Source organism: Galeopterus variegatus, unplaced genomic scaffold, assembly GCF_000696425.1.
Source record: "Galeopterus variegatus unplaced genomic scaffold, G_variegatus-3.0.2 Scaffold7946, whole genome shotgun sequence".
NCBI classification, from domain to species: Eukaryota; Metazoa; Chordata; class Mammalia; order Dermoptera; family Cynocephalidae; genus Galeopterus; species Galeopterus variegatus.
In genome coordinates, this window is record NW_007734057.1 from 44,021 (window position 1) to 64,141 (window position 20,121).

The 20,121-nt window shown below is 40.0% G+C and overlaps 1 protein-coding gene across 1 annotated transcript in view; it reads left to right on the forward strand.

Annotated features, from left to right (window-relative positions):
* LOC103608013 (aspartyl/asparaginyl beta-hydroxylase-like) overlaps positions 1-19,453 on the forward strand; it is a gene marked incomplete at its 3' end in the record, with an annotated part of 58,248 nt that extends 38,795 nt beyond the window's left edge. Inside the window, exons 8-10 of the mRNA XM_008592459.1 lie at positions 12,811-12,946; positions 18,612-18,703; positions 19,320-19,453. Of these exons, the coding sequence (XP_008590681.1) occupies positions 12,811-12,946; positions 18,612-18,703; positions 19,320-19,453 (362 nt within the window). The remainder of the gene's footprint in view (positions 1-12,810; positions 12,947-18,611; positions 18,704-19,319) is intronic.
* Positions 19,454-20,121: the final 668 nt, after the last annotated feature.

Below are 20,121 nucleotides of genomic sequence, written 5' to 3' on the forward strand. Positions count from 1 at the left end.
CTGAGGGTTGCGATCCGTTGCCGGGCACGAAAAAAGACAAAAAGACAAAAAAAAAAAAAAAACTCATACTTTTTCTTTTTCAAAGAACACCCTAAATAATCTGGAAAATAAAACCACAGAATGAAAGATAATATTTGCAAATCATATACCTGATGGGGGACTTGTATCCAGAATATGTAAAGAACTCTGAAAACTCAGTAATAAAAAGACAACCCGATTTAAAAATGGCGAAAGGATTTGAATGGATATTTATTCAAAGAAGATATTTATTCAAAGAAGATAAACAAATAGACGAGAAGCAAATGAAAAGATGCTCAGTATCTTTTGTCACTAGGGAAATGCAAATCAAAACCATAATGGAATACCACTTGCCACCCACTAGGATGGCTGTAACGAACAAGGATGAACATTAGTAAGTGTTGGTACATGTGTACAGAAACTGGAGCCTCAGATGTTTATTTGCTGGTGGATATATAAAGTAATGCAGTCACTTTGGAAAACAGCATGGCAGTTCCTCAAAAAGTTAAAACATAGGGTTAGTTACTGTACAGCCCAGCAATCTACTCCTTGGTACATACCCAAGAGATATGAAAACATGTTCATGCAAGAATATGTACACAAGTGTTCATGGTATCATTCACAATAGCAAAAAAGTACAAACAACCCAAACGTCCATCTAGATGATGAATGAATGAATAAACAAAATGTGCTGTATGTACACAGTGGCTGTTAAAGAGGAATGAGGTACTCATACCCAGTATAACACAGATGAACCTTGAAAACATTATGCTAGGTGAAAAGGGCCAATTCCAAAAGACCGTGTGTTACATGTTTCTATTTATATGAACTGTCCAGGTTTGGCAAATCCATAGAGACAGGAGATTGGTAGTTGCCAGGTCTGAGGGGATGGGGTCAAGGAGAGTGACTGCTAATGGGTAGGAAATTACTTTTTGAGGTGATGAAAATATTCAAAAATTTCATGGAGTTGATGTTTGCTTAACTCTGTAAATACGAGGGTGCTTGAAAAAGGTCATGGAAAGATGTGTATTATCTTTCAATTCTATTTTTCCACGAACTTTTTGAAGTACCCTCCTATACTGAAAACCACTAAACTGTAGAAGTTAATTGAGTGAACTTTATGGTATCCCAGTAATCTGTTAAAAATGGGAAATTACAATAGTGTATTGTAGTTTAAATATGTTGAAACAAGTTTTTAGAGCTTGATGCAGAACCTAACTGACTCATCGAGGAGGCAATATACTGAAGTAGTTTGGAGCAGAAGTTTCATAGCCACATCATCTGGTTTTAATTTTTTGGTTCATTCCTTAAAAACTATGTGACATTAAGCAACGTTCTTTGTGTTTCAGTTTCAGTATCTGTGAAATGCCTGTGGCAATTGTACCTGTTCCACGGGTTGTTCAGAATATTTAATAAGTAGGAAGTACTGAATAAACATTAGTTATTGTTACTATTATTAGGATTTGTAATTTTCACTTATTTATTACCTTGTTTTTGTAAGAAAATATTTCCTTATTTCTAAAAATTGACTTGGAAAGTCAATTTTGAGACATTATGTATTGAAATCATAATGTAATAACTATCATCTATTACATATTTCCTCTTTGCAATCAGTGGTGCTGAGCACTTTTGTATATATTTCTAATCTTTACAACAGCTCTAAAATATAGGTATTATTGTGTCTATTTATATATGAGTAAAATAAGGCTTAGAGAAGTTAAGAAATTATTTGCCTAAGGTTCTATATTTAATGGTGACAGGGCTGGGATTTGAACTGAGGTTTTCTTGTCTTCAAAGTCTGTATCTTTGCTGCTACTACCGCTCACAAAGTTACTGATGTCCGCTCTTATGTCTTGCGTCATTCTCCTTTTTGCTAATCAAGTCCTTATTTCAAAATTCTATTTCCTTGGGCTTTTTCATTTTAGCCCTGCCTGTTTTAAGTGCTGCTATATTTAAGAAGAAAAGCAAGGCCTGAGTGTTAAACACAGGGTCCCCAGCAGCACGGAATCTCAGCATGTGTGACACGTCAGTACAGTTTAAAACTCAGTGCAGTGTGGTTGTGCTTTACATTGCCAACTACCTTTATTTGCAGGAATGTTAACATTGTATCTGGTTATGACTTTTTTAAAAAAAGAAAGTAATTTAAGATGACCACTTGCCAATAACGACTGTGACATAAGAGAGCTGGCAGTGTAAGGAAACCCAGGGCCCATTGAACATTTAGGTGACAAACACTTGCACATCCAGATATTCCTCCATTTTCAAATTACAGATTTGAATATTATGGATCCTAGATCATCACCCAGGCATTGACATCTTAAAGTGGAAACCTTCTAGATCTGGTAGCTGCCACATTTGGCCAAAATTCTTTTAGAATAATCACCCAGATTTTGGCCTTTAAGTGAGTGTTAACTACCATGGATAGCACATTTTTATTCAGATCGTTCTCACTGTATGTTCCAGTGAGATGTAGGCAGCAATTTTCCTGGAGGCGTGGGATAATGTCCAATAAAATGCATCATCTTTGTTTTTCCCTTTTGTTGAATTGTCATTGTTCCCCCTTATTGTGTAGCTTGTAATTTAGCAGCTCTGGCACTAGAGGTAAGAGGCTATGCAGCTCAATGAGAAAATTTTACAGAAATATATTCAAGTGGAGTTTTCTCTTTAGGGCTTACTTTTATTTAAATTGAGTAGGTTGCTGCCCAAATCACACATATCAAAGTGCTAAGTGCCTTAGGGTTATTTAACATAAATTGAAACAAAAACGGATTAAGGTCTTTGCTAGGTTGGAAATAGAAAAGATCTGTTGTAGTCAGAGAAGAGCCATCGTACCGCAAGAGTTTTGCTCTTCCCTTTTTGAGATTAGCTCTTTGATCCACATTATTTCATGGCTCATTTAGATGTAAACATGTGTGTGTGGAAACCACTATAGGAATATTGAAAACATAACAGCAGCCAATAGCAAATGGAAACTATAGTTTAAAATATCCCTTTTGTATTTGTTGTTTTTGCTACCTACCTCTTTGCATTCATCACTGGGAAAAAGGAAAACTCTTGCTTTCTTTTCTGAGTTTTTCAGAGCAGCTGCTCTGATGTAAGCAAATAGCATCACAGATAAGCTTGCCTTTCTTTGTCTTGTAGTTTTATTACAGTTGGAGGAATGCCCAGTAATACTTTGCCAACGATGTGACACAGCACATCAGAATGATTGATTAGAGTACACTCTCTGTCGTGTTCCTTCAGTCTGCAGCTTTTATTAACTAAGAAATCCATTGTATATGAATAACTTCACTGGGACAAAAATAAGGCTTATATAGTAATACATTGGTGGTTCAACATTTCTTTCTATGTAATTAAATATTTGAATGTTTTCACTGAACTGCTTTTGAAATGTAATGGATTAAGAAGCAGAAATGTCAGATTTATAGTGGAATTAAGCTGTAAATTAAGAAGAATAGCAATTTTATATAAAAGTAAGTATCATGGTATAAAGTGCTGAAACCAACTTCTTGAGGTTAACATAATAGTTTAATCTTATTTCTCTAAGTTAGACTTTAAGCTTTTTGGGTTTCAATGATGCTTTCAGTAACAGTGACAAATGGGAGTCGAGAGTTTGATGATTATGTGATTTACAGGTGAACTTCTTAAAAGAGGCTCACAGTTAGAAGCAGATTAGTTTTCTCTCAGCTCTGACGCTTTGGGCTAGTAACTTCACCTGTCTGAGCCTCAGTTTCCTTATCTCAGTCTCTCCTCTCCTACAGGGATTTGACAAGGCTCAAAACAAAACACAAAACACAAAACTTCCACCACCCTGGCTGTTCCATGCGCTGTTTTGATGTGGGTCTTTACTAAGAGTCAACACTCTGCTGAGATTACAGGATGGCATGTGATGCCAATGATGGCAATGTAGCAAAAGAACAAAATTTTTGTATTCTTTGACTTACTTGAACTAAAAGGCTATTATCGTTTTCAGAGTAAAATCAGTTGAGTTTTCAGTATTTGTCAATGTGAAAAAAAATGCCTAAATATTGGCTTTATCTCTGCCCCTCTTTGGGAACTCACAGTACACTGTTTGATAATTCAGAATAATTGCAAACTGTACCTGCAGGCTGGTACTTTATTTAGAGTTCTAAAATGTTTAATCAAGTAGGTCATAGCCTGTGTCTTACTACACATATGCACAGATCCATGTCTTAAATGTACATATCCACATACACATTATAGATAATTTATCTGTTTTTCAAGTCATTTTTTATACATATACACAGAAAGTTCTCCCATCAGACTTTCGGCCCTTTGAGGTTAAAGACTTTGGGGGTTCTGTTCAGAGCTGTTGCTCCCTAAGGACAGAGCTCAGAGCACTATTCCCAGTACATCGGCAGGAAGGGAAGCCAGCGCCTCGTCTCCCCTTTCACCTTCCTCTGACTGCCCATGTCGGCGGCTTCCCTGACCATCTGGGCTTGTGTCTGAGGAATATGGGTCTCCTTTGCCCTCTGAGTCCTTGAAGCCCTCAGGCTGGGTGTTCCTCCTGGCAACCTGGACTGTCTTTCCTCCTTTCTCCCAGGAGAAGAAACCCTTTTTCTTCCACTAACTGGAAAGAGCAAAATTCATTTCTCCAAGACTCCTCTTGCCCCATTCTAGGGGCCTGGTGTTATCCTTATTCTTCAGCAAGGTCTTGAGAGACCGAACACACAAATGGACCATGGCCAGACCATGTGTAAAAATGGAACTCTGACCCACAACCTGCAGCAGCCCGCCCAAGAAACCAACCCCTTAACTACAGTAGACAGCTCAGGAAGCTAGCCTGCTATAAGTCAGACTTGTAGGAAGCCAGATTGCTATCTCTAGTCACAATCCAGGGAGCTAAAGAATAACTTCTGTGACAATCAGCCCCAAATGGGAAGGATTTGATTAATAACTGACAGCTTCTCTGAGTTTTGTCTGTGGTTCCAACTTAAGAACGACCAGAGACAGCCAAATATGAGCCTCTATACAATTAGACAGTCCCCAACTTACAAAGGTTCGACAGCGACTTTTCTGCTCTATGACTGTGTGGAAGCTATACACATTCAGTACACTCTGTACATAGCACATACGTTCTGTGCACAGGACGCCCTCTTCTAATTAATGGTCTCCAGCTTCCCCACGCCAACAACCTCCGATCAGGGCATACCTGAAGCCTTCCTTTTGTTCCACTATAAAGCTTCCCCACTCCTCTGCCTGCCTTTGAGTCTCTGCCAAAACACAAGGAACAGTGGCTGACTTGCCTTGCTAACTCACAGTAAATAGCCTTTGCTTTTCTTATTTAGTTGGTCTTTGTTTACTTCCACAATAAGAAATGTCAGCTGTGTTCTTTTATCTTTATATTCAAACTTAAAAAACAAGATCTGATCAAAATGCATTACAACCAGTGAGAGGTTGCTCCTTTAAAGCTACTAATATCCTCAGAGGTTTTATTAAAATTATTGCAAAGAGAATTTGCTGTGAGAGCATCACACTCATTATGGTACTTGCTCTGATTCCATAACCTCAGCTGAGCACTCGGGGATGCCCCCACTCTGGGGTATTGTTTCTGAGGCAGCGTTCACTGCTCTCCATGTCTTACATCATGGTATAAAGTATAGGCATGTTTGGGCTAAGATTTAAGCAAGCCAATTTTATCTCTAAAAAGTAAGATATAGAATTCCTAAAATAACAACAAGCATATTCTTAACCAGTTAGGTATAAGCTTGTATACATCATAATAACACACCGTTGTTATTCATTCATTTTAACTCTAATTTAGTGTATAAACTTTGCCTAGAATAGTCTTGGACCACATCGTTTTTTTAAATTTAGAATCAGAACCTTTCAAGGTACGTACACCTATCTCTGGGACTTTTTCTCAACTCCCAATGTCTGTGTTTTCTCAGTGCCATTTTTCTTAACATCTAATCACACAGTTACTTATGAATCTTGCTTATGTTACTGTCAAACCTAAGGAGTTCTCATGTTATGTTTTGTTCACATGATAAAAACATAGCCCTCCCTTCCCTTCTCCATGACTAAAACATATCGCCATAAAATCTCAAGAAACAAGAAAGAGAAGATCTTAAAGTCCTCATCATTATTATCACAGTTATACTTGTTTATAGCAGTCACTTTGGGCACACTTAATCCTCCCAGACACTCTTGAGGTGAGTATTATAAATGAGAAATCTAAGGCTCAGAGTTAAGTAACTTGCCCCACATCACACAGCAAATAAGTGGCAGAGTCTTATTTCCAAACCAGGCAGTCTGTCTCCACTTTTTACACTCCTAACCACTAATCATACTGACTCTTAGAAGGCTTTGGGGTTGGGGGTATACAAAAGGCATCCGATTTCCAGACAGCAACACTAAATGTTACACTGTAATGGAGCAAAGCTTTCAAAATTATAAAAAGACATTGATCGTAGTAATGATTTCTTTGGATATGACACAAAAAGCACAAGGCAACAAAAGCAAAAATAAACAAGTGGGACTACACCAAAGTAAAAAGCTTCTGCACGGCCAAGGAGACAACAGAATGCAAGGCAACCTGCAGAACAGGAGAAAATATTTGCAAACCATATGTCTGAAAAAGGATTAACACCCAAAATATATAAGGAACGTACAACTTAATACCAAAAAAACCCCACAAAAAACAAATAACCCAATTTTAAAAAAAGGTAAAGGACCTGAATAGACTTTTTCCAAAGAAGACGTACAGTGGCCAACAGGTATATGAAAAAATGTTCAACATCACTAATCATCAGAGAAATGCAAATCAAAACCACAATGAGATATCACCCCACACCTGCTATTATGGAAAAGACAAGAGATAACAAGTGCTGGCAAGGATGTGGAGAAAAGGAATTCTTACACACTGTTGAAGGGAATTTAAACTCAGCCATTATGGAAAACAGTATAGAGACTCCTCAAAAAATGAAAAATAGAACTATGATACGATTGAAAAATTCTACTTCTGGGTATATATTGAAAGGAAATAAAATCAGTGTCTCAGAGAGTTATCTGCACCCCCATGTTTTTTGCAGGATTATTCACAGTAGACAAGATATGGAAACAATCTAAGTGTCTGTCAACAGATGAATGAGTAAAGAAATCGTGGGACATAAACACAATGGAATATTATTCATCCTTAAAAAGATGGATATCCTATCGTTTGAAAAAGTCAAACTCATAGAAGCAGAGAGTAGAACACTGGTTGCCAGGGGCTAAGGAATAGGGAAAATGGGGAGATGTTGGTCAGAGGGTACAAACTTTCAGTTGTAAGATGAGTAAGTTTTGGGCTCTGATATACGCCAGGGGTGGTAATGGATGTGTTAATTAATTTGATTGTGGTGATCATTACACAGTGTCTACATATATAAACTCATCGTGTTCACCTTGAATATATTCAATCTTTATTTGTCAACTAAATATTTTAAAGTAAGATAAAATAGTAATCACACTAGATAACAAGAAAAAATTATCGAAAGAAATTATTTACTGCTAAAATTAATTTAGCACCTAATATCTAACTGTACACAGTCAAACCTTCAATCAAGTATAAGAATAGCTTCAGATATTTTCAGAAACTCAGTTTTACCTGTGGTGTGTCCTTCCTCAGGAACAATTAGAATCCAATAATTAGGGAGCCCAAGACTGGGCAAAGGTCAAGGGAAGTTCCATGATAACAATTGTCCAGCAAGCCCAGACAACAGCTGGTCCAGATCAGAGCAAGGCAGAGGGCTACCTTCTGAAAAGGAGATAATGGAAGAAAGAAAGTAATAGAGTATATGATGTTTTGCAAAGGATAGAATAGTATCAAGAGATTTCATGGCACTTTTTCAGAGTTAATGAAATACTGTTAAGTGCATTAGAAAATTAAGCCAACAAAAAGGGGGTAGAATTTTCTTAGAAGCTGCATGTGAAATGTAGTCATTACAGCTCAATTCAAGTGTGAATGATACCTCATTGTCATAATATTATAAAACCTGAATGTGAATTTACCCAGATACATAAAAGATTTGTGAAGTTAACTGTATTGCAAGAATGCAGAAGAGGAAAAAAGAAGACATCAAATGTTTAAATGTCAACTTTCCCCAAGAGATAAATGATAATGTCTAAAATTAATAAACCCAGAATAGCAATATAAACATGCTATTTAGATGTAAGCAGGTAAATAACAAAAGAAATATTTAAAATAATTAGCTGGGGATTAGACTGAGGATTGGGGAAGAGTTGGGAAAGAGACTGCTATTTTCATTGTAAGACCTGTAGTAATATTTGACTTTAAAAAAAAAAAAATGTTTTTTGAAATTGACTGAAAATATCAGGAAGGAACATAGTTAAATACGATTAGTTTGGCTTTAGTTTGCTTGTCAAAAGAAAGACCTTCTGCAACAAGTTAATTTTAAGAGAAGACTTAAAAAATAGGACTTAATTTTAATTTATCTTGATGTTAAAGAGAAAGTGCACACTCCACGTGGGATGAGCAGGATATCTGGGAAGGTGAAGAAATTGCCTTTAACTTGACGGAGGGTTTGAATTAAGTAGAGCTGGGATGTATTGTAGAATTAATGAGACTTGAAACTGGGAAGCCCATTTATAGATGACTAGAGTGCCCAACACAGTTGAGGTTTAACACACAAGGCAAGTGTTGATGATGGGTTTATGAAGCCATGTAGCACTGTAAAAACAATCCAGTCTCTGTTTTCTAAAGTCTCTGTAGCCACAAGAATAAATATGAATTAGAAGCTGTGTCTTTGGGCAACCAACTCAAATACCAATGCTATTAGTTTCTCTTATCAGTTTTATGAAATGGATGAATTTAGGGTCAATGAAGAAACATTTCAGATGAGACTTAAAAATGTCTGCTCTGGGGCCGGCCCGGTTGCGCACTGCTACAGTGCGCCGCTTGGGAAGTGCGGCAGCGCTCCCGCCGAGGGTTCGGATCCCACATACAGACTGGTTCCCGCTCACTGGCTGAGCGAGGTGCGGGAGCAACACCGAGGGTTGCGATCCCGTTGCCGGTCCCCGGTCCGGTACGGGGGCAACACTGAGGGTTGCGATCCGTTGCCGGTCACAAAAAAAGACAAAAAGGAAAAAAAAAATGTCTGCTCTGTGTGAGCCTTCAGGTTCCTATTGGAATTTCCTGAAAAATGGATCTCTTTGCCATCTCAGACAATTGATTGATATTACTGTACAGAAAATGTATATATTTCTCTCTCTCTCACACACACACACACACACACTCTCTCTCTCTCTCTCTCTCTCTGCTATGGTCTGAATGTTTATGTCCCCCTGCCCCACCAAAATTCGTATGTTCTAATGTAACCCGTGAGATAATGGTATTAAGAGGTAGGGCCTTTGGAGGTAATTAACATGAGAGCAAAGCCCTCATGAATGGAACTAGTGCTCTTACAAAAGAGGCTGAGGGAGCTTGGTCTTCCCTTCCACCATGTGGCACACAGGCACCACCTATGAACCAGAAAGTGTCTCTCACCAGACCCCAAAACTGCTGGTGCCTTGATCTTGGACTTCCCAGCCTCAAGAACTGCAAGAAATAAATTTCTGCTGTTTATAAGCCACTCAGTCTATGATATTTTGGCCAAAGGGACTAAGACATACACATACATACACACCCTGTGTAATTAGATTTGGTCTTTAATCTGCTGTAACCATGTGAATTTTATATAATATTCCTCGGTGTGTACTTAAAAAAACATTCCCAGGTTCTATCCCAGATTTCTCCCTAATGCCCATAAAAGACCCTGGTGTGTCTTTCCAAAGTTGGAAACACCCCCAAGGGCAGTCATTACTTTGGTCCAAAAAATGTGTACCTTGAATACGTAGGAGATCATGACTGTTGTTATCTTCATGCTTTTCTTTATGTCACCAGGTTTAACTGGTGCGATCTTCTGGCTCACTCGGTTTTCCCCACTTGTCAAGGATGTGAACAGTCTTTGAGGCGTGCCCTCTGCACAGTACTCAGTGGGGTGCACATTGCCCTCCAAGAATCTCGAAAAAGCCTGCTCCTGACCAATGCCCACACCAATGGGTGCCCAGTAAATCACTGTGTATGGAAGTTTATGGGCCCCCATGATTGCTCTCATGCTCCAGAAGGGAACAGGGCCCCAGAGGCTACCGCACACTGAAATCCCTGTGCTGAAGGGTGACCCTCTCTCCTCCCACAGGTGAAGGAGGCATAATCAAGGGGGAGACAGCAGAGCTGGGTTTTGGCTCTAGCACTTCTGGCCACTAGATGGTGGGATGTGAGGCTCATTAACCACTCCAAGAGTCATTTTGTCATCCCTAATGTGAAAAAATTGCAGGTAGATCAACAGTACAGATCCTTCCAGTTGTGAAATTCTATGACAGTTTTTAAACTCAAAAGGAAAAATAGCAAGTGGCTGTTTTATAATAAAAATGAACTAAGGATCTATGCAGTGCTTGGTGAGGAATGGGCATGTCTGTGGCATCTTAGTGTAAGTGTTGAGTCGGGTGCTGGGGAGACCCTTCTGCACCACTGTGCTCCTTTTGAGCATGAGTCTGTCATCCAACACGTGTGCCTCATATGACAAGGGAAAGCAAAATATTTTTTAAAAATTAATTACTACTCATGGAAAAGTACCTTGGCAACACTTCCCGGGGGGTTGGGGGGAAAGGGGGCAGAAAGGACATTTTGCAGATACAAGACAGCCTATTCTTAAGTTAAAAAAAAAATTAATTGTATTGAGTGATTCAATCACTTTAACATTCTTCCCTAGGGCTTTGTGCCCTATTTTAGTAACAAAAGATCAGCTCTTTCCAACCATGCCCCTAAATCAGCTTTCAAAAGAACTGAAAGAAACTAGAATACCAAGCGGGGAGAGAAGGAAGAGCTTGCCCATATAAGGCGCCGGTAACCTCATTTGGAAAGTAATTTCATGTGTTCGAGAGGTAATTCTCCCCTTGTCTGTGTGACAGTTTAACAAGAATCTAACAGATTTATCTAGCAACTTGAACAAATTAACAATAACCGCAGTGAGTGTCGCCAATTTAGGTGCATTTGACATGTGAACAGACTGCACAGTCCTGAGGTGCATTTTTTTTCCTTATCATGATCTTGGGATTCTTGACAAAAACATAGTATTCTCTCAACCTGGGGGCCTGATAAAGTGAGGACTTTTGAGTATCTCTTTATTGAAATGCTATCTTTGACTTGCTAGTTACCAGCTTCCTCCTTTGGATGAAGTAATATAGAAACTAGTTGGAGGACTAAGAACTAACAGTGGATAAATGACCAGCACTGCCCTAAGCAGGGCAATGGTAGGAACAGGTGTAGATGTCAACATGAATCAGTGGGTGGATGTCACAGAAATAGAATTATAAAATCAGTATCTAATCAAAATCCCCTTCTTGTCCTGGAATATTGTAATGACCATTATGTTTTCATACAACGTGGAAAGCATTCCCTGGGTTGGCTGAGGCTGGCACCATGTTTTCACACAAAGCCCCGTGTCTGTGTTTGGCAGAGTCCTCCACCTGTGCTGTTGTCCTTGTCATCTCCCTATGCTGAATCATGGATTCACAGGGCATGGGTTAGTAAAAACACTTTGCACATTTTCTCGTGCTTTGCTCCACCCGATAATTGGTCATTTTGCTTGACTAATTCAAAAGATAGCAGCCCATGTTTTTACCCATGTTTTTACAGGGCAACTCCATCCATTTTCAGAGAGTGCTGACGGTTGTTTTCATTTTTTGTGTCAGTCTTTTTCTTCATCACTTATTAACTCCAGGCCCATGCTCTTGAGCCACTTAAAATATATCTGGCCCCTGACTCTTGTTGAAATCAGCTGGTAGGTTCGTCCCTATTCCCGAATCGATCTACTCAACTATTTCAGCCACTTCTCCTGTAACAAAGATGATTAAAATTGTTAAACATTTCAAAATCCTGGTTTATCTGTACAACTTTGTCTCTTTCCTGTGGTGGGAATGCTATATTCTTTTCTCGTGGTAGCAGCTCATCTCATTTGCCACTCAGATGCTCACATCTGCCACCTTTCCCCGCCGCTCCCACCCATCACCCATAGCACAGTGTGACAGTGAAGATTGCCAGGACGCTCCTTCCACCGGAACCACCAGCACCAGGCTCTGCTGGTCCTAAGCCCACACTCTGACAGGGGCTAAAGCACCCTAATGTATGAGGAGTCAAGGAAATATTTTTGTGTAGCTGAATCCTAAACACTACAGCATTTATTTGTTTTGTTCTTATGTTAATTTTATAAAATATCAGATGTTCCAATGGACACTTTTCTGATGTCTTTGAAAGTTTAATTAATTTTTACCATGTTGAATGACATCTTTGTAAGGAACTCTATTGAAAGGTGAGATTAAGTCCATGATTTGTATTCCAGATTGAAAGCTTCAGTGTCATGCCACGTGGAGCTTATTGTAGTGGGCTGATGTAATATGATCAGCAAGATCAAGACTCTTCTTAGTTTTTGGTTTCTAAAAACAAGCAAACAAAACCTAAAACAAATTGTGGAGGGGCTTATTCTCTGAGGTTTCTAGGAATTATTGAAAATTTTATGCTGCAAAGGCATTTGGTTCAGAAAAATAATATTAAGTTTGGGTTTTTTTATTTAATACCTTAACAAGAAGACCCAAAAGAAATTGAAATATAAGCAATCTAGATGAGAGCAAACATTTTGTTACTTTATTAAACAAACAAAAGCTGAGAGTCATTATAAAGTGTGTATTACCAGGCACATTTTCAGTCCAGTAAAGCCGGACTCTTTCCTCTAGTCTTTAGAAAGAAACTGGAAGTTAATCCGAGATGAAGGCCTTGCAGTGATGGATAGAGCCAAAGGCCTCTTCCTACCTGAAGATGAAAACCTGAGGGAGAAGGGTGACTGGAGCCAGTTTACACTGTGGCAGCAAGGTGAGCTCCTGACTTCTAGATGGTCCTCTGCAGCCAGTGACCTGTTGAGAAGCGGGCACTGACGAGAGTCTTCTGGTGATACCTCCCAGAGATGGCATTCCCAGACTTGAAGGAGATGGTCCGGTAAACCTATACTTTTGATATCCATTCACTGTTTTTAAAAACTACATCTGAGCACTTATTTGTGTGTATGTGCATGTATATATAAATAGTATTTTGATTTTCCCGGTCTTTCTTGTTGGATAATGTGTTACTGACAGTAACCATACAGGGTAGGCATAACTGAAAGGTCCAGCATGTGCGTATCAGTGTCTTAGAAAGCAGGATCTCTGAGCCTCATTTGCTCCTGCAGAATGGAAGTGATGTTGCATGCCAAAATGACATCCCCATGGAGGGGGGGGGGGAGAGTTGTAGAAATGGTAACACACCCCAGTGACAAGACAGTACTAACTCCTCGCTGAGCTCATCAGGAATAGGAAGTGGTTCACATTCAACTTTATATTCCTTAGCTTAACCCAGGTCCAGGCACACAGACAGGGCTCCAATATGTGTGTGTTCAGTGAGTGAGTGTATTAATCCACCTCTAAAATTGGAGGAGCATTGGATTTGATCTTTAGGGCTCTTTCCACTTCTCTTCTTGAAAAGTCAAGTTAGCCTGGGCTAACTATAACTATACAATAGTAAACCCGTTTTGAAGACTACACAGCAGGTGCTGCACATCTTTAGCTACACAAAAATTCAGAGTATGATAAGCAATCTATTTACATAAAAGGACAGATGTGGACAGTGGTTTGTCTCAGTTATGCCTTCAGAATAGTTCCTATGTAAGAAGTGGTACGACTTCAGTAAGATTTTCAAGGATACGTCCATCAGAAGAGAGGTCACATAATTTCAAGGGACTCTATCAGCTTTTTTGCCAAAAAGACATTTTAATGGAGCTATGTGGCCCATGTATGGGCAACATGCTAATTTATCTTGGGCATGTCACTGAGAGGAGTCCGCTCTATTGGCGCTTAAGCCTTCACCTGGTACTTTGATTCTATCAGCATCCTATGTTCCACAGAAGCTACCAGGCTTCCTTGAGCAATGCTTCAGAATAGCATGCATCCTGGCAATAATTTCCAAAAATCATAGTCTCTGCTTTAAAAAAAAAAGTTATTTGATAAAGTTGAAATATGCAAAGTATTATTTATAGGGCATGTAAAAGTATTAAGCCTTAAAGAAAATAAATAATGGAGACAATAATTTGGTCAGAGTCAGCATTTTGACTTTTAAGTTTCACATAAGTCAATTATACCTGATTTTCCATGAACTATTCAGAGTAACTTCTTATAAAGTTTTTTTACTTTCTTATTATTTTTATTTAATTCTTATTCCCATCAAATGGAATTTGCATGTTCTTGTTTTCTCTCTTAAGTACTACAAAGTTTTACCTGTTCTGTTTTTAAAAATTTGTGAAATTACTTCTGACATACTATTAGGACTATGTTTTCTAATTCCTGCTTTTGTATTTTTTCTTCTTCCACTTGTTCTTTTTGTTATTTATTTTATTGTTCTTTTAAGTATTTCGTTAGAACTTCTTAGTAATTTTTTTTCATTTCTGCGTTATTAATAAAAACTTTTGAGTACTGATCTCTAGGTATAGCTTTGGATACATTTCATAAGCCATAATGTATGGTAGTTTTCACTTGAGTGATCACCAAAAAAAAGATTTCCATTTTGACTCCAAATAATGTGTGGGTGTGCGTGTGTGTGTGTGTATGTGCGATGAGCCGTGTATTTTTCAATCTATTCCAGTTCCTTCAACTTTTAAAAATTAACTTCCAGTTTTATTTTATTGTCATAAAAGAATATAACTCACAAACTTTCTTTCTTAGGAAGACTTAAGGTCCTTTTGTGGCCTTTTGTTTGTGGTTCTAGGCTTCTAGGAGGGATCCAGTAATATTTTCTGGAAATAAATTCACAGTGTAAAGAATAACTGTGGAAGCAAGTGCTATCGTAGTTTACACAGAAGCAGAATGGAATTCCTAAAAGCAGAAGCCATCTCAGGTGCCGTAGTCAGAATTAGAGGAGAGGGAATCCTGGGGTGGAAGGAGGGATGGGGGACATGGGGGGAGGAAGGCGACAGGGCAGTTTGCTTAGCCACATTGAGAGTTTAGGTCCGGACAAAGAGGCCGATGTATATCTAGCTTAGTGAAGACTGAACGGTTGTCTAGCCTTGTTAGGAAAGCATGCTGCTAAGTAAATGAAGGCCTTGAAGCTGTGGCTGGAAGTTTTGTTTCTATCCAAATGGGAAATGAAATCATGGTAGGCCTCTGCTATAGACTGAACTGTGACATCCGCCCCCCCACACACATTTATATGTTGAAGCCCTAACCCCCAGTGTGACTGTATTTGGAGACAGGGCCTGTAAGGATGTGCTCAAGATTAAATGAGGTCATAAGGGTGGAGACCTGATCCAATAGGACTAGGTCCTTAGAAAAAGAGGAAGAGACACTTGGGCTGTGTATGTACTGAGGAAAGGCCATGTGAGGACACAGCAAGGTGGCCATCTGCAAGCCAGGAAAAGAGAGGCCTCAGAAAAAACCAAACCTGCAAGACACATTGGACTTCCAGCCTTCAGAACTGTGAGAAAATAAATTTCTGTTGTTTAAGCCACCATCTGTGGCTTTTTTTTACGGCAGACGTAGCAAACTAATATAGTCCCTAAGTAGTATAATCAGTACTGAATTGTATTCCTTTTTAAATGGTCAATTTTTTAGAGTTGAATAAAAAAAAAAATCAGCAAGTATACATAATCATTTTTCCCCACAAATATGTTTTTATTTATTTATTTGTTTATTTATTTATTTATTTTGTCCTTTTTGAGACCGGCTGCTCTGCGCGCAGCCAGTGAGCACTGTGAGCGCACCGGTCATCCCTGTATAGGATCTGAACCCGCGGCGGGAGCGCTGCTGCGCTCCCAGCGCCGCACTCTACTGACTGCGCCACGGGCTCGGCTCCACAAATATGTTTTTGTGTGTGTGTGTGTGTGTGTTTTTTTTTTTCCTTTTTGTCTTTTTCGTGACTGGTAACGGTATCGCAACCCTCGGTGTCGCGCCCATACTGCGACCGGCAATGGGATCGCAACCCTCGCAACCCTCAGTGTCGCGCCCGCACTGCGCTCAACCAGTGAGCAGACCGGTCTCTATATGGGATCTGAACCCTCAGTGGGAGCGCCGCCGCGCTCCCAAGCGCCACACTCTACCGAGTGTGCCACCGGGCCAACCCCACAAATATGTTTTTAAATTGCTATGTGAATATTACAGAGCATCCATTTTGCTCGCATTTTAATAATCGTCTCCAACAATGACTAAAACATACAGTTAGCAAATATGCCACACATGTGCAGTCATTTTTTTGTTCTAGAGCCCATGGGAAATGGTACTAACTGGTCCTAATAGTCATTCTGTTGAGCTCAAGGTGAACCTCTGAATCTTTCTCAACATGGTGTTGTTCTAAGCAGCCACTACCGATTGATCAGAGTTGTCATGCAAGGTGGAACCTGTTGTCACCCCAGCAGTAGAGCCTTAAAACTTAAGGATACAACCCAAGACCCCAGTTCCATGACTATCCTTCATAAAGTGTATTCATGTGTAAATTACATATTCAAATGATTCTTTCAGGTATGCATTGTCAGTTAGATCTCTTTACAGGGCCATTTTTCCAAAGAAACAAAGTTTACTATTAATTAACAGTTATTTTAAACTTGGCGAGAAATAATGAAACAACAACAAAGCCACATTGAGTTGCAGATGCTGGGCATGCTTCCTCCCATTGACTACTTGACTGGTTTCCTTCTGCACAGCTGCCTTCTAATCTATGGTGCAACAAAACGAGAAATTATACTTTAAAGCACAGGTTTTAGAAATCAACAATCCTGGATGCACAGCTTGTTAGCTGTGTGATGTGGGCATGTTCCTGAATCACTGAGCCCCAAACTTCTCATCTGAAAAATGGCAATGAAAATCATGCCTCAAGTATGGGGTTGTTGCTAGGATCAGTGAGCACTCAGTGAAAGATCTGACACAGTTATCCAATATATAATAATGATACTACATTTTTATTACATAACAATAGCACACTGTGTAATAATAACAGTAATGGAGATGGGCTCGGGTGCTGATTAACAGCGTGAACTCTGGGTCCAGTCTGGCTGAATTGAAGTTCCTGCTCTGCCAATTACTAAGTGACATCTCCATGCCTCAGTTCCCTTCTGTAAAATACAGCACTAATTGTGCCTCCCTTACCTGGTGTTGTGGACATGGGATGAGTCACTCTAAGCATGCAGAGCAGTTCCTGACCCATAGTGAGCACCATGGCAATGTTGTCGCATTCCTTGGACCCTCATAGATCACATGTGAATGATTAAAACTACCAGTGGCAATCCACAAATGTCAACTTTTACTGTACAGCCTTTCCTCCTACAGAGGTTCTGTTTTTAGGCTAGAAAAGATATATGTTTCCAAAGGGCCAGAGATGCTCTCTAGTCCAGTCCTGGCCAAATGGGAATCCTAATCATACAATCCATTGGGTTACTCCTTCATTACCAACCATTTAGGTAAGGCACACCTGTTCTTGATTGCTCAGCCCTCACCATCATGCCTGTGGGAAGTCCAGCCACCCCTGGTTACTCCTCAAGCTGCCACACTTCACTTAACTGCTCCCTGAACAGCACAGAAGCCAGAATTAGGGACTCCTACCAAGTGGTCCTCAGACTTCACATACAGGAAAGCATGAAAGCTAGAGCTTTAAAATGCTTTATAATGGCTTAGACATTTGAATGTTCAAACTAACATTTACTGTTCAACTCATTGGGGTACTACTTTAATAATTAAAAATAGCAACTAACATTTTACTCAATCAAGAGGGAAAAAGATTAATTGAAAGCTAATAAAGATATAGAAGTTGTTTTCTAAAGTATTGAGGTCCATTTGATTAAGGCCAATTAACTTTAAGTTGCATTTCTCTCATCTTATTCTCAGCATATGATTATCTTTGGCCACAACTAACATTTGTTAAATAAAATTAAACCAGCTTTAGATGGAGCAGTCCTATATAGGGATCTTGAATAGGGAATTAAAATGTTCTGTCTTTTAGAAAGTGCATTGTTGTACTCTCCCATGACAGCAAGTGAGGCTATGTACATTTCTGAGCACATCTTCCTAATAAATAGTAATTTTGTAGATGACGAAGAAATTTGCACAGTTCAGAGTGCTTGAGGACATGTCCCAGAGTCTGTGTTCCTGACATAGTCTCTCCATGTCATCTGCAACCTTAATTCCCCTTTGCCATGTGACACAGCAGATTCACAGATTCCTGGGATTAGGGTATGAACACAAGGGAGCCATTATTCTACCTGCCACAGGGAGAAAAGTGAGTATTAACACATGTCTTGTCCATTAGACATCCTTAGTCAAATTAGGCCAACACTAAGTGGAGGGTTCAGATCCTTGCTCTGCCAGTCACTTTCTACTGGAGGAAGACACGTCATTTTCTCATGCTTACTTGGCCCTGTTGTCCCTACAGCGAGGATGACTGTATAGGTGGCATTCTGTCCACATAGGATGAGTTAAAGCTTTGCTGCAATTTGTTTCTAACAATGATTTTATCATTGTCGTTCTAGGAAGGAAAAATGAAAATGCCTGTAAAGGAGCTCCTAAAACCTGTACTTTACTAGAAAAGTTCCCTGAGACGACAGGATGCAGAAGAGGACAGGTACCAGGTGTTTCCACCACTGGGGAGAACACAGATGATGGTTGTTATAAATAAGAGAGTGCAGACCTTTCCAGGGAAACAGTCACTTCCTTTGGCCAGATGAATGCCACTTTTTTCCATTCCCTTTTTTTTTTTTTTTTGTCTTTTGTCTTTTTCTGTGTCCGGCAACAGATCGCAACCCTCAGTGTTGCCCCCGTACCAGACCGGGGACCAGCAACGGGATTGCAACCCTCGGTGCTGTTCCCGCGCCTCGCTCAGCCAGTGAGCGGGAACCGGTCTGTATGTGGGATCCGAACCCTCGGGCGGGAGCGCCGCCACACTTCCCAAGCGGCGCACTGTAGCAGTGCGCCACCGGGCCGGCCCTCCATTCCCTTTTTAATGAAACATAATTTCATGTGGTTGACATCAAAATTGAAGGTGGAAATGTTCAGTGTTTATCACTTTGTGGAAAGTGCGAGGTGCTTATTTTTAGTTCCTTCACAAAGAAATAACACGTGAATATACATTCTGATATATATAGAAAAACAAAGGTTGTAATCCAAACTGATGGTAAATTTTTACTGTCACTTTGACACCTAGATAAGTGGCTGAACAGAGTGTTGTCTTTTTTGCGCAGATCAAATATTCCATCATGCACCCCGGAACTCATGTGTGGCCACACACGGGGCCCACAAACTGCAGGCTGCGAATGCACCTGGGCTTGGTGATTCCCAGGGAAGGCTGCAAGATCCGATGTGCCAACGAGACCAAGTATGTGCTCCCGTCGCTTTCTCTCCTGTCCATCACCCCCGAGGATGGGTGTTTTTTATGACAAAGCTGTGGTCTGTAGATTAGTTCTCCTCCTTTGTAGCTGAAGTAGACTGGAGCGAGTGACATTAACCCCAGCTCTTCAGTCCCCATCCTTTCTCTGTGTCTCCTGTTGGGTACTGCGGTTCCGGGGCTGCCTTCCTGACTCCTTCCCCCCAGAGTGCTGGCATCTGGTGGAGGAGGCTTCTCTGTCTCTCTGGGCAGTCACATCTGCAGTCCGCATCAGCTGACATGTATTGACCCTGCACATATCATGCATTGTACTTATTGCTTTAAACTTGAATTATTTATAAATTCAAGGGCACTTCAAAAAGCTCATGGAAGATTCATATTATATTTCAATTCTTTTCTTCCCTGAACTTTTTGAAGTGCCCTTGTGCAAGAAGTCTCCCTTCCTGAAGAGAAAACACCCTGTGGTATTTATGTTTTGCTCTAGAGGAGACAGCAGGGTGTTGTGGAAGCCGGCTGCCTCTTTCAAATCCCAGCTCTGCCACCTAATCCTGTGTAACCTTGGCCGCTTACTTAATCCCTTCACGCCTCAGACTTCTTATTTATGAAACTGGCAGTGATGAGATCTCCTGTGCATGGTTGTCATGTGGATTAAATTCAAT